Source organism: Rattus rattus, chromosome 6, assembly GCF_011064425.1.
Source record: "Rattus rattus isolate New Zealand chromosome 6, Rrattus_CSIRO_v1, whole genome shotgun sequence".
Lineage (NCBI taxonomy): Eukaryota > Metazoa > Chordata > Mammalia > Rodentia > Muridae > Rattus > Rattus rattus.
Window position 1 is genome coordinate 144,723,421 of NC_046159.1, and position 20,778 is coordinate 144,744,198.

The 20,778-nt window shown below is 37.8% G+C and overlaps 1 protein-coding gene across 1 annotated transcript in view; it reads left to right on the top strand.

Moving 5' to 3' along the window:
• The window catches only part of Sema3e (semaphorin 3E), a 250,760-nt gene that overhangs the window by 146,333 nt on the left and 83,649 nt on the right, over positions 1–20,778 (top strand). Inside the window, 2 exon segments of the mRNA XM_032907052.1 lie at positions 3,800–3,859; positions 10,341–10,460. Of these exon segments, the coding sequence (XP_032762943.1) occupies positions 3,800–3,859; positions 10,341–10,460 (180 nt within the window).

A 20,778-nucleotide genomic window follows, 5' to 3' on the forward strand; every position in this document is an offset into this window, starting at 1 on the left:
AACTCATCTATTTGCATAAATTCTGAATCCACAGCAATGTTATAATTATCAACTTAGTAGAATAGGTTTCATAAATCATTGGAGAAGATATCTTAGGGCAATTTTTTAAAAATATAAATAAATACTAGATAAATTAAAGATCATAAATACTGCAGATTCACTTCTAGGATCCACACCATCGACACTTTTACATTATGTCTTGTTTAATTGAATGTGATCCACTGAGGCAGAAACCTAGAACAACAGTGATAAGATTTTATGTGTATGCTTTACGTTATTGTTTGTTTTTGAAGGTGATTTTCTTCTCTGGGTTACACTGATCTTTGTCTTGTCTTCTTATATACCAACACCAACAACCACTCCAAAGAAACCAATAGGCTTTTGTGTAAGGTTCATATGGCATACTCTGAAAGGTACAAATAAAATTCTGATCTGAGTAGTTGTCTGCAAGAAACTCTTGGGAAATCAAGAACAGGTCGAAATTCACAGCACAGAGTGCTCAGTCAGACGATAATATACTTAGTCGCACACAATGCCATTGCTACTGTTTTGTACATTCTCAACATGACTCCTGCTTCAAGCCTGGATCAGGCTGTATCCTATGTGACTGACATGAGAAGGCCCCACACCCACTTCTGGAATAGAATCCCTTTTCATGGTGCATCAGCTTTTAAAAGAATATTTCTATCTTAAACATAGGTGGGATTCAAATATGAGCATCGGTTCTTAAAAACTAAACTGCTTAAAAGGGTGATTGGTGAAAGAAAGCCAGCCAACAATATTTCAATGAGTACAGGCCCTGCTGAAACATGACACAAAGAATCCTGGCCCTGGTGTTGTTACAAAAGACATACCCTGTACAGCCTGCTGTTTGATTGTGTTAGAGGCATCCCCAAAACTTGATATTTAAACATTAATTCTCATTCTTGATGTTGAGCAACTGTTCAATAAAAGGGAATAGCGAGTGTTCAGCTTGATAATCAAAATGTTTTTGCAGACAAATTTGACTCAGAACACAGACAGTAAATACAAGAAGTCCAAATGAGATATGCGAGGCACAAAAATATTTCCTATCTCACATAGACTTCGTTAAAACATATACAAGGTTGAGATATGATTACCTGAATTTGAAGTGTGAACACAATAACAATAGTAAGTATTTGTAAAAATATATGCAAGCATGAAAAATGTATGCAGTTACAAGTCACAATATTGTATTCCTGCATGATAAGTCAGATGGCCAGAATAGAAAGAAGGAAAGAATGAATAGCTAAAGATTATGGGAACAGTGGAAGGAAAGGTGAATAACTAAAGATTAGTGGAAGGATGACTTTGAGTTACCCAGTGATAATGAACAATGGCTTTAGTAGTGTTACAAACTAAAATCTCTGTGTATACATTTATAGTGCCAGAGGAAAAAATAAATTAAAATTATCAGTGCAATGTGTGGCCCCTTGTAAATTGATTCTGTAGTGCAGAGAGAGGGGAAGGGGGAGAGGGGTAGAAGGGGAGAGGGAGAGAGTGAAGGGGAAGCTGGGGAAAATATAATGACAAGGAAAACCACTTCTTTTAATAACCTAGAAATTATGAAAAAAACTAGTTTTGTTTTGTTTTTTGTTTGTTCATTTGTTTTCCTTTTGTTTGCTTCGGTTTCAGCTTGTTATTGCTTGATACTGTTGACAAAGAGGAAGAAGGTGTTTTATTTCGCTTTTATATTCTTCTCTTTAAGAAAGAAACCAACACACTTGAGATATCGTGACAACTTCTTCAAATCCATGCGGAAGCAGGAGGGTTGAACAGTTTTGTTTTGTGAGGCAGTATTGAGACACGGGCCTTGTAGGCATGGCTGTCCACAAACAAGCTACTTAGCCACTCAAAGCTGTGTCTATGAGTTGTTAAGACGCAGCGATGCCTTTAAGAGCCATCCATTCTTTCATACTCGCCTGTAGCAGAAACATTACTGGAAGTCCAGAATTCTGATTTCTGTGCTTGGTAGTAAAAATGCAAAAGGAACTTGGGAAACCAAAGGGGTTGCTTGCATTTGCACCACAAGTAGTCTGGTTGACCAATAAAATTGATGGCAGAGGTTACAACAGGTGGAATATGGAGAGGAGCGGGTTCTAGACCAGTAGTTCTCAAATTTCCTAATTCTGTGAGCAACATAGTTCCTCATGATGTGGTTACTCACAACCACAAGGTTATTTTGTTTCTACTTCATAAAATGCAAGTCAAAGCAACCCTGAGATTCCAGGCCAGTCAGAAGGGCTGAGATCAAAACCTCAGGTGACAACAGATGCTGGTGAGGATGTGGAGAAAGAGGAACACTTCCCTATTGTTGGTGGTATTGCAAGCTGGGTACAACCACTGTGGAAATCAGTCTGAGGGTTCCTCAGAAATTTGAACATAGTACTACCTGAGGACCCAGCTATACCACTACTGGGCATATACCCAAAAGATACTCCAAAATATAACAAGGATATATGCTCCACTATGTATATAGCAGCCTTATTTATAATAGCCGGAAAGTAGAAAGAACCCAGATGCTCTTCAACAGAGGAATGGATACAGAAAATGTGGTGCGTTTACACAATGGAGTACTACTCAGCTATTAAAAACAATGACTTCATGAAATTCGTAGGCAAATGGATAGAAATAGAAAATATCCTGAGTGAGGTAACCCAATCACAAAAGAACACACATGAAATGCACTCACTGATAAGTTGATATTAGCTCCCAAACTTGGAATACCCAAGATACAATCCACTGACACTCAAGCAAGAATTTGGAATACCAAGGAGTAGATACTTCAGTCCTTCTTAGAAGGGAGAACCAAATAATCACAGGAGGAAATACAGAGACAAAGTTTGGAGCAGAGACTCGGGGAAAGGTCATCCAGAGACAGATCCATCCTATATATTGTCACTAAACCCAGACAATATTGTGGATGCCAAGAAGTGCATGCTGACAGAAACCTGATATAGCTGTCTCTTAAGAGGCTCTGCCATAGCCTGAGAAACAGGGTCAGGTACTCTCAACCAACCATTGGACCAAAGACGGGCCCACAGTGGAGGAGTTAGAAAAATGACTGAAGAAATTGAAGGGGTTTTCAACCCCTTACGAAGAAGAACAATAGAAGTAACCAGATTCCCCAGAGCTCCCAGAGTCTAAACCACCAACCAAAGAGTACACATGGAGGGACCCATGGCTCCAGCCACATATGTAGCAGAGGATGGCCGTGGCCCTGTGAAGGTTCAATGCTCTCATGTAGGAAAATGCCGGGGAAGGGAGATGGGAGGGACTGGACAGGTAGGTGAGGGAACACTCATAGAGGGAGGGGGAGTGGGGAAGGAATAGGGCAATTCCAGAGAGGAAATCAGGAAAGGGGATAACATTTGAAATTTAAGTAAATATCAAATAAAAATAAGAAATATGCAGCATAAAAAAGAATTATTACTACAATTATGAATCATAATGTAAATATCTGATATACTTGATATGTGATATTTGACCTCTGAAGGGGTCGCAATCCACTATTGTTCCTGCACATCTGGCTCTGGACGCCTAAGCCGTGCAATGGACTGCCAGAGTAAGGACTGCTAAAAAGATTTAGCGTGAAGTGAAAGCTCATAGCTAAGTTTCCTCAAATGATTATCTGAAGAAAATGATATTTCACCTATCTTTTCAGAAATTTGAACAAAATGGGAACAAATTGAATTGTGGAAGAAAATGATGTGGTTTTTTATAATATGTTTTACTTATAAATACAGTTGCCCTAATGATACATTATCTTCAATTTCAGATATACTGGCCTAGCACAGCAGTAAAAGTAGAAGAATGCATAATGAAAGGAAAAGATGCAGTAAGTACTATTCACTGTACATTAAATAAACAGTCTATTCTTCGTTGCCTGTAAAGATCTGAATTACCAAAGTTTTACTTTCTTTTCAAAAGATATATACAATTGTGTTCATAAAGGGAGAAAATATGCAATAGTACATTCTTCAACGAAACTAATTTCAATGTATAGTTGAAAGAACATAGGGTACTATCCTGACTGGAGCATGTACATTTTAAATTCATTTGTTTTTATTACACACACACACACACACACACACACACACATGTTTTGCTTACATGTCTGTCTGTACATACACGTAGTGCCCTCTATGGCCCAAAGAAATTGTGTGGTTCTCTAGAATTCTTAACCACTGAGCCATCTCTCTAGCCCCCAGTTGAGCTGTTGATTTATTATATTTTAAGAAACTTAGATTTATAAATTCCTTACACAAATGTTTTTCTTCTGATAATTTGGGAGAAAACAGTGATTCTCAGAGGTTTGACTTTTGTTTGACGGGAATAAAAGAAATCACACTGTTCAGGTGATTTTGCTTCACTTTGATTAAGTAGTTAGGAATGCAAAAAGAAAATGAGACCACACAAAGACCCAACAAAGAAAGAGAACTTCAGACCAATTTCCCTTATGAACATTGACGCAAAAATACTCAACAAAATTCTGGCAAACCGAATCCAAGAGAACATCAAAACAATCATCCACCATGATCAAGTAGGCTTCATCCCAGGCATGCAGGGATGGTTTAATATACGGAAAACCATCAACGTGATCCATTATATAAACAAACTGAAAGAGCAAAACCACATGATCATTTCATTAGATGCTGAGAAAGCATTTGACAAAATTCAACACCCCTTCATGATAAAAGTCCTGGAAAGAATAGGAATTCAAGGCCCATACCTAAACATAGTAAAAGCCATATACAGCAAACCAGTGGCTAACATTAAACTAAATGGAGAGAAACTTGAAGCAATCCCACTAAAATCAGGGACTAGACAAGGCTGCCCACTCTCTCCCTACTTATTCAATATAGTTCTTGAAGTTCTAGCCAGAGCAATCAGACAACAAAAGGAGGTCAAGGGGATACAGATCGGAAAAGAAGAAGTCAAAATATCACTATTTGCAGATGATATGATAGTATATTTAAGTGATGCCAAAAGTTCCACCAGAGAACTACTAAAGCTGATAGACAACTTCAGCAAAGTGGCTGGGTATAAAATTAACTCAAATAAATCAGTAGCCTTCCTCTACAAAAAAAGAGAAACAAGCAGAAAAGAAATTAGGGAAACGACACCCTTCATAATAGACCCAAATAATATAAAGTACCTCGGTGTGACTTTAACCAAGCAAGTAAAAGATCTGTACAATAAGAACTTCAAGACACTGAAGAAAGAAATTGAAGAAGACCTCAGAAGGTGGAAAGATCTCCCATGCTCATGGATTGGCAGGATTAATATAGTAAAAATGGCCATTTTACCAAAAGCGATCTACAGATTCAATGCAATCCCCATCAAAATACCAATCCAATTCTTCAAAGAGTTAGACAGAACAATTTGCAAATTCATCTGGAATAACAAAAACCCAGGATAGCTAAAACTATCCTCAACAATAAAAGGACTTCAGGGGGAATCACTATCCCTGAACTCAAGCAGTATTACAGAGCAATAGTGATAAAAAACTGCATGGTATTGGTACAGAGACAGACAGATAGACCAATGGAACAGAATTGAAGACCCAGAAATGAACCCACACACCTATGGTCACTTGATTTTGACAAAGGAGCCAAATCCATCCAATGGAAAAAAAGATAGCATTTTCAGCAAATGGTGCTGGTTCAACTGGAGGTCAACATGTAGAAGAATGCAGATCGATCCATGCTTATCACCTGTACAAAGCTTAAGTCCAAGTGGATCAAGGACCTCCACATCAAACCAGACACACTCAAACTAATAGAAGAAAAAACTAGGGAAGCATCTGGAACACATGGGCACTGGAAAAATTTCCTGAACAAAACACCAATGGCTTATGCTCTAAGATCAAGAATCGACAAATGGGATCTCATAAAACTGCAAAGCTTCTGTAAGGCAAAGGACACTGTGGTTAGGACAAACGGCAACCAACAGATTGGGAAAGATCTTTACCAATCCTACAACAGATAGAGGCCTTATATCCAAAATATACAAAGAACTCAAGAAGTTAGACCTAGGGAGACAAATAACCCCTATTAAAAAAATGGGGTTCAGAGCTAAACAAAGAATTCACAGCTGAGGAATGCTGAATGGCTGAGAAACACCTAAAGAAATGTTCAACATCTTTAGTCATAAGGGAAATGCAAATCAAAACAACCCTGAGATTTCACCTCACACCAGTGAGAATGGCTAAGATCAAAAACTCAGGTGACAGCAAATGCTGGCGAGGATGTGGAGAAAGAGGAACACTCCTCCATTGTTGGTGGGATTGCAAACTGGTACAACCATTCTGGAAATCAGTCTGGAGGTTCCTCAGAAAATTGGACATTAAACTGCCTGAGGATCCAGCTATACCTCTCTTGGGCATATACCCAAAAGATGCCCCAACATATAAAAAGGACACGTGCTCCACTATGTTCATCGCAGCCTTATTTATAATAGCCAGAAGCTGGAAAGAACCCAGATGCCCTTCAACAGAGGAATGGATACAGAAAATGTGGTACATCTACACAATGGAATATTACTCAGCTATCAAAAACAACGAGTTTATGAAATTTGTAGGCAAATGGTTGGAACTGGAAAATATCATCCTGAGTGAGCTAACCCAATCACAGAAAGACATACATGGTATGCACTCATTGATAAGTGGCTATTAGCCCAAATGCTTGAATTACCCTAGATGCACAGAACACATGAAACTCAAGACGGATGATCAAAATGTGAATGCTTTCACTCCTTCTTTAAAAGGGGAACAAGAATACCCTTGGCAGGGAAGAGAGAGGCAAAGATTAAAACAGAGACTGAAGGAACACCCATTCAGAGCCTGCCCCACATGTGGCCCATACATATACAGCCACCCAATTAGACAAGATGGATGAAGCAAAGAAGTGCAGAAGTGTAGATCGCTCCTGAGAGACACAGCCAGAATACAGCAAATACAGAGGCGAATGTCAGCAGCAAACCACTGAAGTGGAGAATAGGACCCCGTTGAAGGAATCAGAGAAAGAACTGGAAGAGCTTGAAGGGGCCGAGACCCCATATGTACAACAATGCCAAGCAACCAGAGCTTCCAGGGACTAAGCCACTACCCAAAGACTATACATGGACTGACCCTGGACTCTGACCTCATAGGTAGCAATGAATATCCTAGTAAGAGCACCAGTGGAAGGGGAAGCCCTGGGTCCTGTTAATACTGAACCCCCAGTGAACTAGACTGTTGGGGGGAGGGCGGCAATGGGGGGAGGGTGGGGAGGGGAACACCCATAAGGAAGGGGAGGGGGGAGGGGGATGTTTGCCCGGAAACCGGGAAAGGGAATAACACTCGAAATGTATATAAGAAATATTCAAGTTAATAATAAAAAAAAAAAGAAAAAAAAAGACAATAAAAAATATCAATGAGTAGAAAATTGAGATAATAATTTCCAAAAAGCCATCTGGAGATAGGCCAAAAGTGACTTACGAGTTGCATTTGAAAAATCTGAGAAGAGAATATTCTAATTATTTTTAGTGTTGGATTTATTAAATGTAAGAGATAGTTTAAAAACCAGATATGTAGTAGGTTATATAAAAAGTGTTACAAATGCTTATTTTTATGTATTTTTCTTTTTAATAAATAAATCCCCTATCAAGATTAAAATGTATGAAATTATAAAAAAAAAAAAAAAGAAAATGAGACCATAAAGTGTGAGAAGATATAGTAGGAAAAATGCTCGACTCATTTTACAAAGCTTCTTGGGTCTCCCCTGGTGTTTGAAGCAAAGTGTATCTCATATCAATTCAGAGTCCATGAGGTACAGGAATGAGAAGTGCTGTTCTCAATACTCTGGATTCTCTCAGACGTGGCGGAGAGGCTTCCACATGTAAGGAGTGGCCATTCCTGAGGGAATATATATGCCTTGGAGAGAAGCCATCGGTATTTCCTTGAAAGCAAACGTATCTTTGTTTCTATTAAGCTAAAATATGTAAACGACTGACACGTTATTAGTATCTCCCAGTACTCTGTTGCAACTGGAGTGTAGCCAAGGAATGAGTCAACGCTCTTGCTGCTTTAGTCCACGCCATGATGCTGAGAAGTGAACATCCTCTAAGCCCATGTCAATCTGTGCTCAACTGAGCCAAAATGTGGTCTAATAAGCTTTTCCCAAGGACAGTGTGTCAATAGAGGAAAAAGCAGATGCTTCAAGCTATGTGAGGACAAGTACTTTTGCCTTGTCTGCATGGTAAGATTCTGTTAACTGTGTGGACTCACACTCTAAGCAAAATATTACACATATATGAGAAGTCAAATATATATACATACATACATATATATATGCATACATACATACACATATATATATGTGTGTGTGTGTGTGTGTGTTTTCCCCGGGCAAAGTACTCAGTAATGCAGTTCTCACTGTTACCAAGGGTCTTAGTCTCCTGTGAACCATGTATAGCAGTATAGCAAAGTGAATCTGATGCCCTTCCATCCCAGTAAGCTTATAAGGGAGACTTAAAGAAGAAATCTTGATGTGTTCATTTTACCACTCTTATCCATATTTATTTCAAGATAATCTTTAGGACTGTAGAGGGTTGTATTACTTTTGTAATATATTTTGATGAAATTTCAATATTTAATTTAATAATATACTGTTTTCAAAAATTAATTTGTCTAATTTGGGTTTAAAATAATTTAAGTATGTATGTGTGAATGAGTGTGTGTGTGTATGTGTGTGTGTGTGTAACATCAATTAATGAAAAAAGAGTTCACAAATTTAAAAGAGAGCAAAGAAGAATACATGGGAGGGTTCGGAGGGAGGAACAGGAATGTATAAGTGATATAATTGTATTATAACATCCCCAAATAAACTAAATAGTATGCAATACTGCTGTGGCAAAAATAGGTTATCTGGGAAGAGATATATTTGCATGAGGGCATGAGTGGTCGAGAAAGAATGAAAATAGCAGAGGCACAGGGTCAACAGAGAAAGAGTAAGTGCTTCCATCAATGTGAGGACAGATCATTTTCACCGTGTCTACATAGTCAGGCTCTCCTACAATCTTTAAATTTTTATAAAGAATCCCATCATTTTGCTCAACGAGTCCATTATCTTAAAATAAAAATATAGTATTGATTATTACAAATTCAGTGCAATTCTGGTAAATTTTCTCATTTTTCGAAGTCTATGCAATGTCACTAAAAAGAAGTTGTTGAAAATTGGGAGGAGAAACAGTGTCAGGCAAGTCCTGTGTGTCAGAGTTGATGTTTGACTGTTAAGTGAGCTCAACAATGAATGAGTTAAATATTGTTCTCTGTAAACTTGAATTTAAAACTAGTGTTGCCCAACTAGAGCTCCCTGAAACATGGCCTGTGTGATTCTCTGATAAACAGAGTTGATCAGATGCAGCACACTCACACACCCCATTCTCTGTGGCTTCTTTCCTGGTATCCTGGGGCCAAGCACGAATTGGCACACAGTCAGTATCTTTTCATACCAAGATGGTGGACCCTTGGACTATAGCATTCTGCAGCAACACGATCCTCAGAGTAATGTTACAATCAAATGTTATTTCTAGTGGATGATTTTATATATTTTTAAAACATTTTCCCCAAATTACATTTTATGTAAATTTATCACTTTGAGGCTAAAAGTACTATTTTGCCTATGAAAACTCTTTAGTGCCAATGGAAACTTCTACACCTGAGGGTGTATTTTAGTTTAAAAAATAAGTATTGGACTTTCTGTGTTAATGCTCACTCCAGGGATTATGGCATTTTGGTATTGTGGTTCAATCTTCATCAGAATTACCTTCGCTAGTTAAAAACCTTAAGAGTATTAAAAAGTTCTGTAGTACCCAATATCTACATTATATATTTTCTTAATAATAATGCTGTTTTTCTAATTACTGACTTTCTAATTTTATTCTGGTTCACTGTTTATATTGTTCTTTAAAAATGTCAGCACTGGGAATAATTTAATTACATGGGAAACATACTGGATGCAAATCAGTATAATTGAATCATTTTTAGATGCATTTGTGACCCTTGTTTTATTTCCTCAGTGTGATAGACTACCATGAAAATGGCCTACAGTATTATACAAATTATAAAAATTATGTCACATTTCGGTGCACATTATCACATTTCGGTGCACATTAAAGTGTGACTTACTCTAGCTCCTTTCTCCCAGGTCCTCATCTTCTTTATTCTGTTCCTTCTTTTTCCTCCCGATTCTAGGACTGAGGGACAGCAAAGATCAAAGGCAGGTTAAACATTTGTTTTATTCTCACTCTGTGTGCTCCTTTTGAATCTTTTTTAGAATGAGTGTGCCAATTATGTTCGGGTTTTGCATCACTACAACAGGACACACCTTCTGACCTGTGCTACGGGAGCCTTTGATCCACACTGTGCCTTTATCCGAGTCGGGCACCATTCAGAGGTAAGAAATAGCCTCAAAAAGAAAGACTGTGCTGTTTCCCTTACAAAAGATAAAACCACCGAGTTGTATTTATTTAATGTACGTGAGACAGAAGACTGATCTCTCGGTATCTTTAAAATTCCCATCAGCTCTCAACCTGTGAGCTAATTAGCCTACTGTGTATTTATTTGTGAATTTATTCACCAAACATTTTCATCTGCTTAACTTGTCTGCTTGGAACAGATTTTGCAACACCAATGTGTGTTGTCTGCCATGCTCTTACATATATTTTACTAAATAAATTCAGCAAAACAGAGTATATATTTGTGGTGTGTGCGTACAGACAGATTCAGAAAGAGCTACACATAAACAGAGAGACATATGACCTGTATGAATAAAATTTTGCGTGCTGTGCAAATAGAGCCTTTTATAATTATGTTCTTTCCAGCCAGGCGAGGTAAGGAACATAGCAGAGAGAAAGATTTCAAAGAAATAAAAGATGAATCTCAGTGTGAGAAAGTCATGCATCTTATCCCCAAATATATCGACATTAGGCAATATGATGCTATATTAGCAATGACTCCTTACCACTGCTACTCTTAACAAGACAATGTGTGCCAACAAGGAGTCTCCAAGGTTAGGTAGACTCCTGGGTCCCGCAAGCCGAGTGAGCTCTGCTTTATCTTGCCCATAATTTGTAGCATGTTCCATCCCAATTTCATTCAGCAGTGTGCGGAATAGTACTCTGATTTCACGAATTGCTGCCTTTCTCTTACCCAAGAAGGCATAATTGAATATATTCCTTGATTTATCATGGCATATATATAGGTAAGGCATTTAATACTTACATCCTATTTATGAAAATGCAGCAGTGACTATAAATTTATAAAGAAGACCATTCATTTATACGAATGCTTCTTTCAGATGGTACTTGTACTACTTACTACAATAGGTATTAATAGGTACAAATACAATTAGCAATATCAAAGCACTTAATAGCTTCCTCTAGAGACTGCCCCAGATTGAGGTACCTTAGGAGTACCGAAATAGTATAAGTCACACGCAAACACACCTCAATGCACTGCTTGGTACATCTTAGAGACACGGGGATGGGATTGGAGAATTTTAGTGAGAGATACAGAAGGGAACTCAGAGTAGTGCAAGGTCAGATTGCATAATTGCACAGGATAAATTAATCAATATGCTTCCATGGGGACATATGCACATATATATTCTCTGTATACCTGCTAGCCATGTGAGCTCTGCTGCATTTAATTACTGGTACCTTTATTAACCCTTGACTCTCTGAGCAGAGGATTCACGGTTAGATCTGCGTTATTAATCCTTCCAGTATTTTAAGATGCTTTGTTATCTCTATTTTTTGATTTGATTAGTTTTTTTGAGAATTTCATGCAGTATACTTTGATCATATTCACCCTCTAAACTCTTCCTTTTTTTTTCCTCACATGCTCTTTTTTTTTTTTTTTATTATTATTAACTTGAGTATTTCTTATATACATTTAAGTGTTATTCCCTTTCCCGGTTTCCGGCAAACATCCCCCCCCCTCCCCTTCCTTATGGGTGTTCCCCTCCCAACCCTCCCCATTGCTGCCCTCTCCCAACAGTCTAGTTCACTAGGGGTTCAGTCTTAGCAGGACCCAGGGCTTCCCTTCCACTGGTGCTCTTACTAGGATATTCATTTACCCCTGAGGTCAGAGTCCAGGGTCAGTCCATGTATAGTCTTTGGGCAGTGGCTTAGTCCCTGGAAGCTCTGGTTGGTTGGCATTGCTGTACATATGGGGTCTCGAGCTCCTTCAAGCTCTTCCAGTTCTTTCTCTGATTCCTTCAACAGGGGTCCTGTTCTCAGTTCAGTGGTTTCCTGCTGGCATACGCCTCTGTATTTGCTGTATTCTGGCTGTGTCTCTCATGAGCGATCTGCATTCACATTTTGATCATCCGTCTTGAGTTTCATTTGTTCTAGGCATCTAGGGTAATTCACGCATTTGGGCTAATAGCCACTTATCAATGAGTACATACCATGTATGTCTTTCTGTGATTGGGTTAGCTCACTCAGGATGATAGTTTCCAGTTCCAACCATTTGCCTACGAATTTCATAAAGTCATTGTTTTTGATAGCTGAGTAATATTCCATTGTGTAGATGTACCACATTTTCTGTATCCATTCCTCTGTTGAAGGGCATCTGGGTTCTTTCCAGCTTCTGGCTATTATAAATAAGGCTGCGATGAACATAGTGGAGCACGTGTCCTTTTATATGTTGGGGCATCTTTTGGGTATATGCCCAGGAGAGGTATAGCTGGATCCTCAGGCAGTTCAATGTCCAATTTTCTGAGGAACCTCCAGACTGATTTCCAGAATGGTTGTAGCAGTCTGCAACCCCACCAACAATGGAGGAGTGTTCCCCTTTCTAAACTCTTCCTTATCCTCATCAATCCAACTTTGTGTCTTAAACCAACAACAACAAAGAAATAAAATGATCAACCAACAAACAACAAAACCCAACCATAACCAGTTGTGTTCCCCAAAATTCTTGGATGTGTGTGTCATTTAGAGAAATTGGGCTCTCCCTTTCTCAACTCCAAAGTTAGGCATGAGATTATGTGCCCACCTCCTCTCTCCATGGTGGGACATGGTCTGGCTTTAGTTTTTGCATGCTGTCACATCTACCATGTGTTCACAAGTAGAGCTGCCATCATGTATGCAAAGGATTCTACCTCTTGGTACTCATTCACAACCTCTGACAACGATTTCTGGACATTGGGAGGAAGATGAGTGGTATATGTTCCATTTAGAGTTGAATATTTCCTCTGTGTTTGTTTGCTTTCAGAATAGTGTCTGTCTTTGCTTTTCAGCAAGTCATCTGAAATGCATCTCTATGTGCACAGGTCTTTGACAAAAACATACCAATATTTCCTAGGATACCAAGACCTGAGGTTCATCTATCACCTACATTTATGTTTTACAAGTGAATAGCATTGAATAGCATCATTTCTCCTGTCAGTCTCTTGTCTGTTTCCTGTAGAGGCTTCAGCATGTATACATACGTGTCATCTCACACGTCACTAACTCAGTTCACTTTTATGCAGTCATTTACTCTCCTTCCATCATTATGAGTATTCTGGGAATGGAAATCCAGTGATCAAGCTGGTGTGGCAGAAAGTCATCTCATTCAAGAAGTTTACTTTTGTTCTGGAAGACCAAAGACTATCCACCACTTCAGTTGAACGTGTCCCTTTCTTTGTTGTCTTAGCAAATGGGTAAAATGTCTTCTGATCACTGGAGAATACTCTGGCAGTCATCACTCTGCTGCTCTTCTTTTCTGCTTACTAAATGATAAAGACTGTTACTTTGCATCATAGCTCAACTTAAGGTCAATGTTTTTCACTTTCTAGTCATTGGTGAGGGTCTGCTCACATATATATATATATATGTGTGTGTGTGTGTCTGTGTGTGTATATGTGTGTGTGTCTATATATATATATTATATACATGTGTGTCATGTGTGTGTTTGTATGTATGTATGTATGTATGTATATATTTCATGTATTGGATGATTTTGAACACAATTTATGCACAGCATGTAGAAATTCAGGGCACAACCTCAGGTCTTAGATACTGTCCTCATTTTCTAACTGAGTTAACATTTTAAGCCTTGCTGGTGATTTCTCAATAAGTCTTCCACATTGGTACTCACTACTACCATCCACAGGAACTAGGTGTGCCTCAGGAGAAATAAGTCTTCGCCTTGCTCTTCAACAATTCCCAATGCATCCAAATAGTTTTTGTTAAAGATTTTTTTCCCTTACTTTAATCATGCTAGAAAAGTTATTTCAATACAAAATCTGTTGAATTAACAAAATAGAAGCATATGTAATTAAGCTTAATATCCACAGCATTGAATGTTTGATGTCATGCAGTCCAATATGAAAACTCTACATGTCATAAAAGGAATTTGTAGCTCCATGATAATAAGTGGTGAGGGATCTATTCCCAAAGCACCTCTTTGAAGCTTGGCGCACTATGTGAGTAAATACAAAGTTAACAATTATTGCAATGAAGGAAATCACTTAAATTAAAAGACTCAGAGAAGGTCATTATGGAATGAGTTTGCAAATATTTGCCTAGGTTATATATGGAAAAATAATGGTGGGGAAACCTGATTGTGACCTCAATGGCATATCGTGGTACTTGAAAGTTTTCTGAAGTCCGTATTGAGAAGACAGAATTTTGAGCAGAGTTCTGGGCTGACCTGACTTTAATTTGCATTAATTCAAGCAGGAAAGATGAAGGGCACAGAAGCACTTGAGGAGCCTATCATAAGCATTCTGAGAGATCACAAAGTGTTTAACGGCATTGCTGTGTGTACTGAGACACATGCATGGAACTGAAGGGAGAGACTGCTCACCAACAGAATGTATACAACAATTTTTATTTAAATGATAAAGGTAAAAGGGAATGAGAATTAAAAAGCAGTTCCACTTGTATTTCTTGTTAACCAGGGAGAGATGTGGCCTTTAACATAGAAGCACTTAACTCTGCAAATGGTGCATCCCTTGAGGGCGTCACGAATACTCTGAATTTCTTAGATTTTTTCTTCCTTTTCATTCTCATTTACAATATGAAAGATTTGATCTTGACCAAAATAGATGTTAACACGGATTTTATTAGTGAATTATCTAGGATGGAGATGATGGTAGTCCCTGAATGTCTACTATCCAACTTCAGATTTATTTCATCTCTCACTTACAGATTATTTCATGTATATCCATGGAAACAGAGTGAGAAGAGATGTGGCATAATTAGGTTGGTTTAAATTCATACTCGTATAGGAGAAATGACGATCATGATTAAATTGGCAGGCAAAGATCACCAGTCAGTTCTACAGGGAGAGCAGTTTTGATTACAGGAAGCCAAATGTGGCTGAAATAGTGACAAATTAAACAGAATACTAATGTCCTTTTAACAGTAGTAAGACTTGCCATGCATTCAAAGAGTTAAGGGAAAAGGTATGGGCAAGTACTGAAGTGCAGAAATTACTTTTATCAGTGTACTAGATACAGAACTTAACTCTTTTACAAAATCAGAGGATAAAGCTACCATCTTAGATGTAAGGAAGGTCGAGAAGAAGCAACTGGCCAGAGACAAATACCAGAGACTATTCAATCAATACAGCCCAAGCGTGGCATACTAAGGGTTACTTCTCAGGACTGAGACTCAAGCAGGAGGTATATTTGATCATTCATTCCTCACTAGTTTGAGTGTTTTATTGTGTCCATTTATATTTGGGAGTAAGTGTATTTGCATGCCTACCAAATCTTGAGTATGATTCCTTGCCTGGGAGAATTTGAGAAAACAGCTAAATGGAAAGCCAGGGGTCCCTGGAGTTTGGAAGGTGATAGAGAATGAAAGTCCACAAAGATAAGTAAGGAGGGAATAGGAAGGTTCGCAGAAAACGAGAAGAATGAGGTGGAAAGAATGATGGAGAATCTGTATGGTTTAAGGCTTCCCAGGGCTGCCACACCCAGGAGACCTAGAGGGAGGGCATCTCGCTGTAGTGCGCATGCTTACGCCAGCCTCCTAGACCAGAAGACCAAGGCCGGGCAGCTCTTGGATCACTTGTATCACTTTGCTTCGTTTATTTTACTTTTAACTTTTATTTAACACATAATATAAGTACGGGAGTACAAAAATGTAAATGTTGAATTACTCGGGACTGCTGGGATAGCGTAGTAGTTATGATGGGGCCTGTTCTTCCGGAGGTTCTAGATTCAGTTACAGGTCGTGGTTAAGAAGCGTCTGTGATTCTAGTTCCGGGGGATCCAAAGACGTCTGCTGGACTTCACAGGCCTTAGACTGAACACTGTGTGCAGACATATGTGCAGTCAAAACATCCATACTCCATACACTTAGAATAGAAATAATAAAAATAAAGAATAGAAATAAGAATAGCTAAGTCTTAACTGATATAAAACTGATATTTTTTCTTTCTTTGCAAATGAGGTGTTAACCAACACTCTAATCTTTTTTTCTTAACCCCTTTCCCTCAGGGTGCAATATTTCCATTTTTTTTTTTTGCCTTTGTTTTCTCTTTTCTGTTTTTCAGTATTAGTACTTTTCAAACTTACATTTCTTTTAATATATTTTTTTCTCTCTATGACTTTCTGCATTCTGTCATGCTGTGCCTTGCTGAGTTTATAATTTTGTTCCACATTGTTTTAATCCTAATGCCATTTTTCTAATTTAAGTGTCTAGGTAAATACTAACTTATATTTCTATATATTTTCTGCTGTCTTTTCATTAGCTTCCATTGTCTGTATTCCTTGTTTGCTTTTCTTGTAGCATTATACTGTATTCGGTCAGAAACATTTCTGTTACTTATTTTGAATAAACTTTTAGGCAGTAGGGCTCAAAATAGATGTCCACCTTCACAGTATGGAACTCACCATTCTTTCATTTTGGGACTCTTCCAATTTGTGGTCACGTATATGTATATTCTCCTGGTTCTTATTCTCACTTTTTTAAGCTCAGTACTAATTTTCCCATAACTTTCTATATGTCTTCCTTGGATAATATCTTTACAACTTCCAGAAGCAGCTTCGTGGAGCAATATGGACCTGATAACACAGAAGCTCATGTGTTCATATCCTACCCCAAAAGCCCTTGCCATCACGTGGAGATGGAGCAGAGCCGACGAGTTTCAGCTGTTTGTCTAGAATGGTGTTTCGGTTGTTCTTGTTCTTGTTGTTTCTTCCCTCTGGGCAAGCCTTGCCTTGACTCTCTTGCCCGTTCATCGTCCCTGTGCTTCTGCTGTGTTTTTTGGTTATAAGAAATCCCTTCCTGCATCTGTTCAGCCTTTAAAGGCAATTGCAGTAGGTGTTAGAGAGACTGATTGTGCGTTCCCACCTGATCGCTCTGTTTTTTATGGAGAATGTACGGAAACCAGAATGCAGGTCTTTATACAAATATAACGCATTCCCTAAACCACACATCTCTGTCTAGATCTAATCTCTTCTTAAAATGGAACCCATGCAGGGAATGTAGAGAGGCTCACAGAATAAAAGGGAGAGCTTCTGATATAAAACCTGAATTTATGTGTGTCAAGGTCTTGAGACTCTTGAAAAGTTACAATGGTTTTCAGAACATAAAAGCTCTCTTACCACAGTGTTTTGAGTACAGTGGTGTGGCGTTAGTATAGTCCTATTCATATGAGCTTTATTTTACATAACAAATTATTAAAACGGTAGTTACTTTCAAAACTACATGTATTTATTTATTTTTTATTTTTTTGCATAGTTTTCATAGGGTAGGCCATAAGGTGCCACTTGCCTGGTTTCTCTGCTCAGCTCTGCCAGGCTGACATGGTAGTGTTGCCGAGACTGTGGAATCTTTGGTCACATTTTTGTTGATACTCGTTTGATTTGGTTTTTAGTTCTAAGACTGAAGTCTTCATCCTGTCGATAGCTGACCTCACCTGAGAGAGGTCATAGCCTGTGAGCAGGCTTTTCTATAGCATAGAAAAACACTTGCCCAGGGTCAGAGAAAGTCATGCAATAAAGATTATTGAGGGGACTTACTTTCCTGTCACCCGTGCAGCAGGAAGTAATAACAATCCAGGTCTGGATTCCCAGCCATTTCAAAGGCCCCACCCACCACACACAAGGAAAGGGAATTTCCCTTGGAGTCCTTACCTGGGAGAGGAAATCCTGCCTGACATTGGCAGTGTTCCCACCTCACACCTGCTCTTTTCATCCTTTATGGACAAAGAGAAGGTTTGATGAATGCAGATGGTTTTAAACTTTTGGGGAAAAGGCACCTAATGAAAGGCCTAAAAAGAAGCGAATCTTTTTGAACTTTATTTAGAGCTCCCCTTTTTGATTTTTACATGGGAAGTTGCATTTTTTTTTCCCTTACAGGTTTTCTGAAGATTATAGGATGACTCTATTGGCCACCTCTCGAATCTGTATACCCAAATAAGGGAAATTTTGATTGTCTTTGAGGGCATATGTTTTTAAAATGGAGACTGCTGTCATGTTTTATAAGTAGAGAGTATATTTTTTTTCAGTGTAACTTTATGTAAAGTGTATTTATATCACTTTTAAAATATGCAGACAAGATTAGTCATGCAAATGTATTTTGCACCAAGGAAAATTAAAAATGAACTTTAGGAATTTCAGCATGTGATTTTGATAAGTTTCTCCTCCTGCGGAGAACAGCAGCTCGGCTATTTAAGTTTGTATGTTTGCTGGCCCTGCAATCACTAGAACCGTAAGTCTACCTCCAGAAGCCTACATACGTATTGGAAAATATGTTATAAACAGTACCTGTGACATTTTTGCCAGAGTGCATCTGAACCTTGTAGTCTGTAAATTATTTCTTTTTCTACTTGTGTATAGTTTCCATAACTTCATATATTTTTAGATATTATCTTGCATGTTTTTCCTAACTTTGGAAACTATATTTTAATGGAACCTGAAAGAATGTATATACAAAACATTGTAAAAACATATACATTATAAATACATACATTTTGTTGTTTTTTTTTTATGTGCTTTCATACAGGGTTTCGATATGTAGACCAGGTTGGCCTCAGATTTATAAACCTCTTTTTTTTTTTTTTCGGAGCTGAGGACCGAACCCAGGGCCTTGCGCTTGCTAGGCGAGCGCTCTACCACTGAGCTAAATCCCCAACCCCTATAAACCCCTTAACACAGTCTCCTGATGTCTAGAATGGCAGACATGTGGCATCCTGGCTAGCAGTGTGGCATTTTTATTAGGATATGTTTGTCTTGCCGGTGTTTCACTGGTGCTGTTATTCCAATATATTAACTTTTCCCTGTTAACAGTGCACACTAAGATCCCCACTGCAATATTAGTAAAAATTTTATAATACTTTTAAGTTTTCAAAAGTTGTCCACTAGCATTATCTATCTAAAGCAAGTATTTTATTTTAAACAACTAAAGTTAGTGTAGTCATAAACTTAATAGTTTTTTTCCCATTTTACAAAGAAATATACCCACCCTGATTTAGAAAATTATTTTATTATTAACTCTTGTTTTTTAACCCATAAAACATGAGATTTCAAATTTATTCTTTTGATGTGTTTCTGTAAGATCTATTTAGTTTTTGGGCTGGAGAGATGGCTCAGCCGTTAAAGGCTAGGCTCAGATGCAAAAATAGGATCTATTTAGTGTTCTATGTTAGATAAATATTTTATTAGTAGCTTAAAAATAAAGATAAGTAATTAGAGATAACTTTAAATTATTGCAGTCACTAACTACATGAATAAAATAGTTCTACAGAAATATGCACTTGTATTTAACAATGTTTATACTTTCACACATTTTTTTAGATATTAAGCTATTCTTTGTTTAAGAGAAGTATGCAAAAACATAACTTATAAAGACTGTAATGATTATATGTTAATACATATGAAATGAAAATATTCTGTTGATTTTTGATAGATAGCATATGGGAGTGGTTTATAAGTGTATGTACTGTTCAATACTCTCTTACATTTTGTTTGAAACAAGTGATAGAAAGGCAAATTGGTATTATTTTAAATTTATAGTTTATTTTGAGTTCAGTCTATGAAGTTTTTGTTCTCCAGTGTAGGAGGTATCTGCAAGTGTATGTGTAACTTTGACTAGACAATGTAATCTCTATGAAGAGCAATAACAATAGTGATCATTTGGGGCTGGAGAGATGGCTCAGTGGTTAAGAGCACCTGCTACATTCAATGTCCAGCCACCACGTGGTGGCTCACAACCATCTGTAATCTAATCTGATGCCCTCTTCTGGTGTGCCTGAAGACAGTCGCAGTGTACTCATGTACAACAAATAAATAAATAAATAAATAAATAAATAAATAATTCTTTTAAAAAATAACGATCATTTAATGATATATTTTTAAAGTAGACTGTGTTGTACGTTGGGATAGATATCGAATGTTCAATGCAGAAGAGGAAATTACACTAAGTCAGCCGCTATCAAACATAAATGCTATAAGATTAGTTCTGTAAAAGAAAGACTCGTTTTCTCCCTTTTGGCCATTTCAAATCTTATCATATCAAGGTATATTTGCTATAAGGTGCAACTGGAAGATGTAAACAGTAATTATTTAAGAGAGGTTATACATCTTCTCTATCAGAATATCAGTCACTCACTATACTGTTCCATTTGCTGCTTGTACATAAAATCTCAAATCACTCTGCATTAAATAGTAAGCAGGCCATGGCAGACGCCCGTTATTTTTGGGATTTTTACAATCCCTAAAGTTGTGTTAAAATGTCTCAAAAGAAAGAGGTTGTTCCTCGACACCT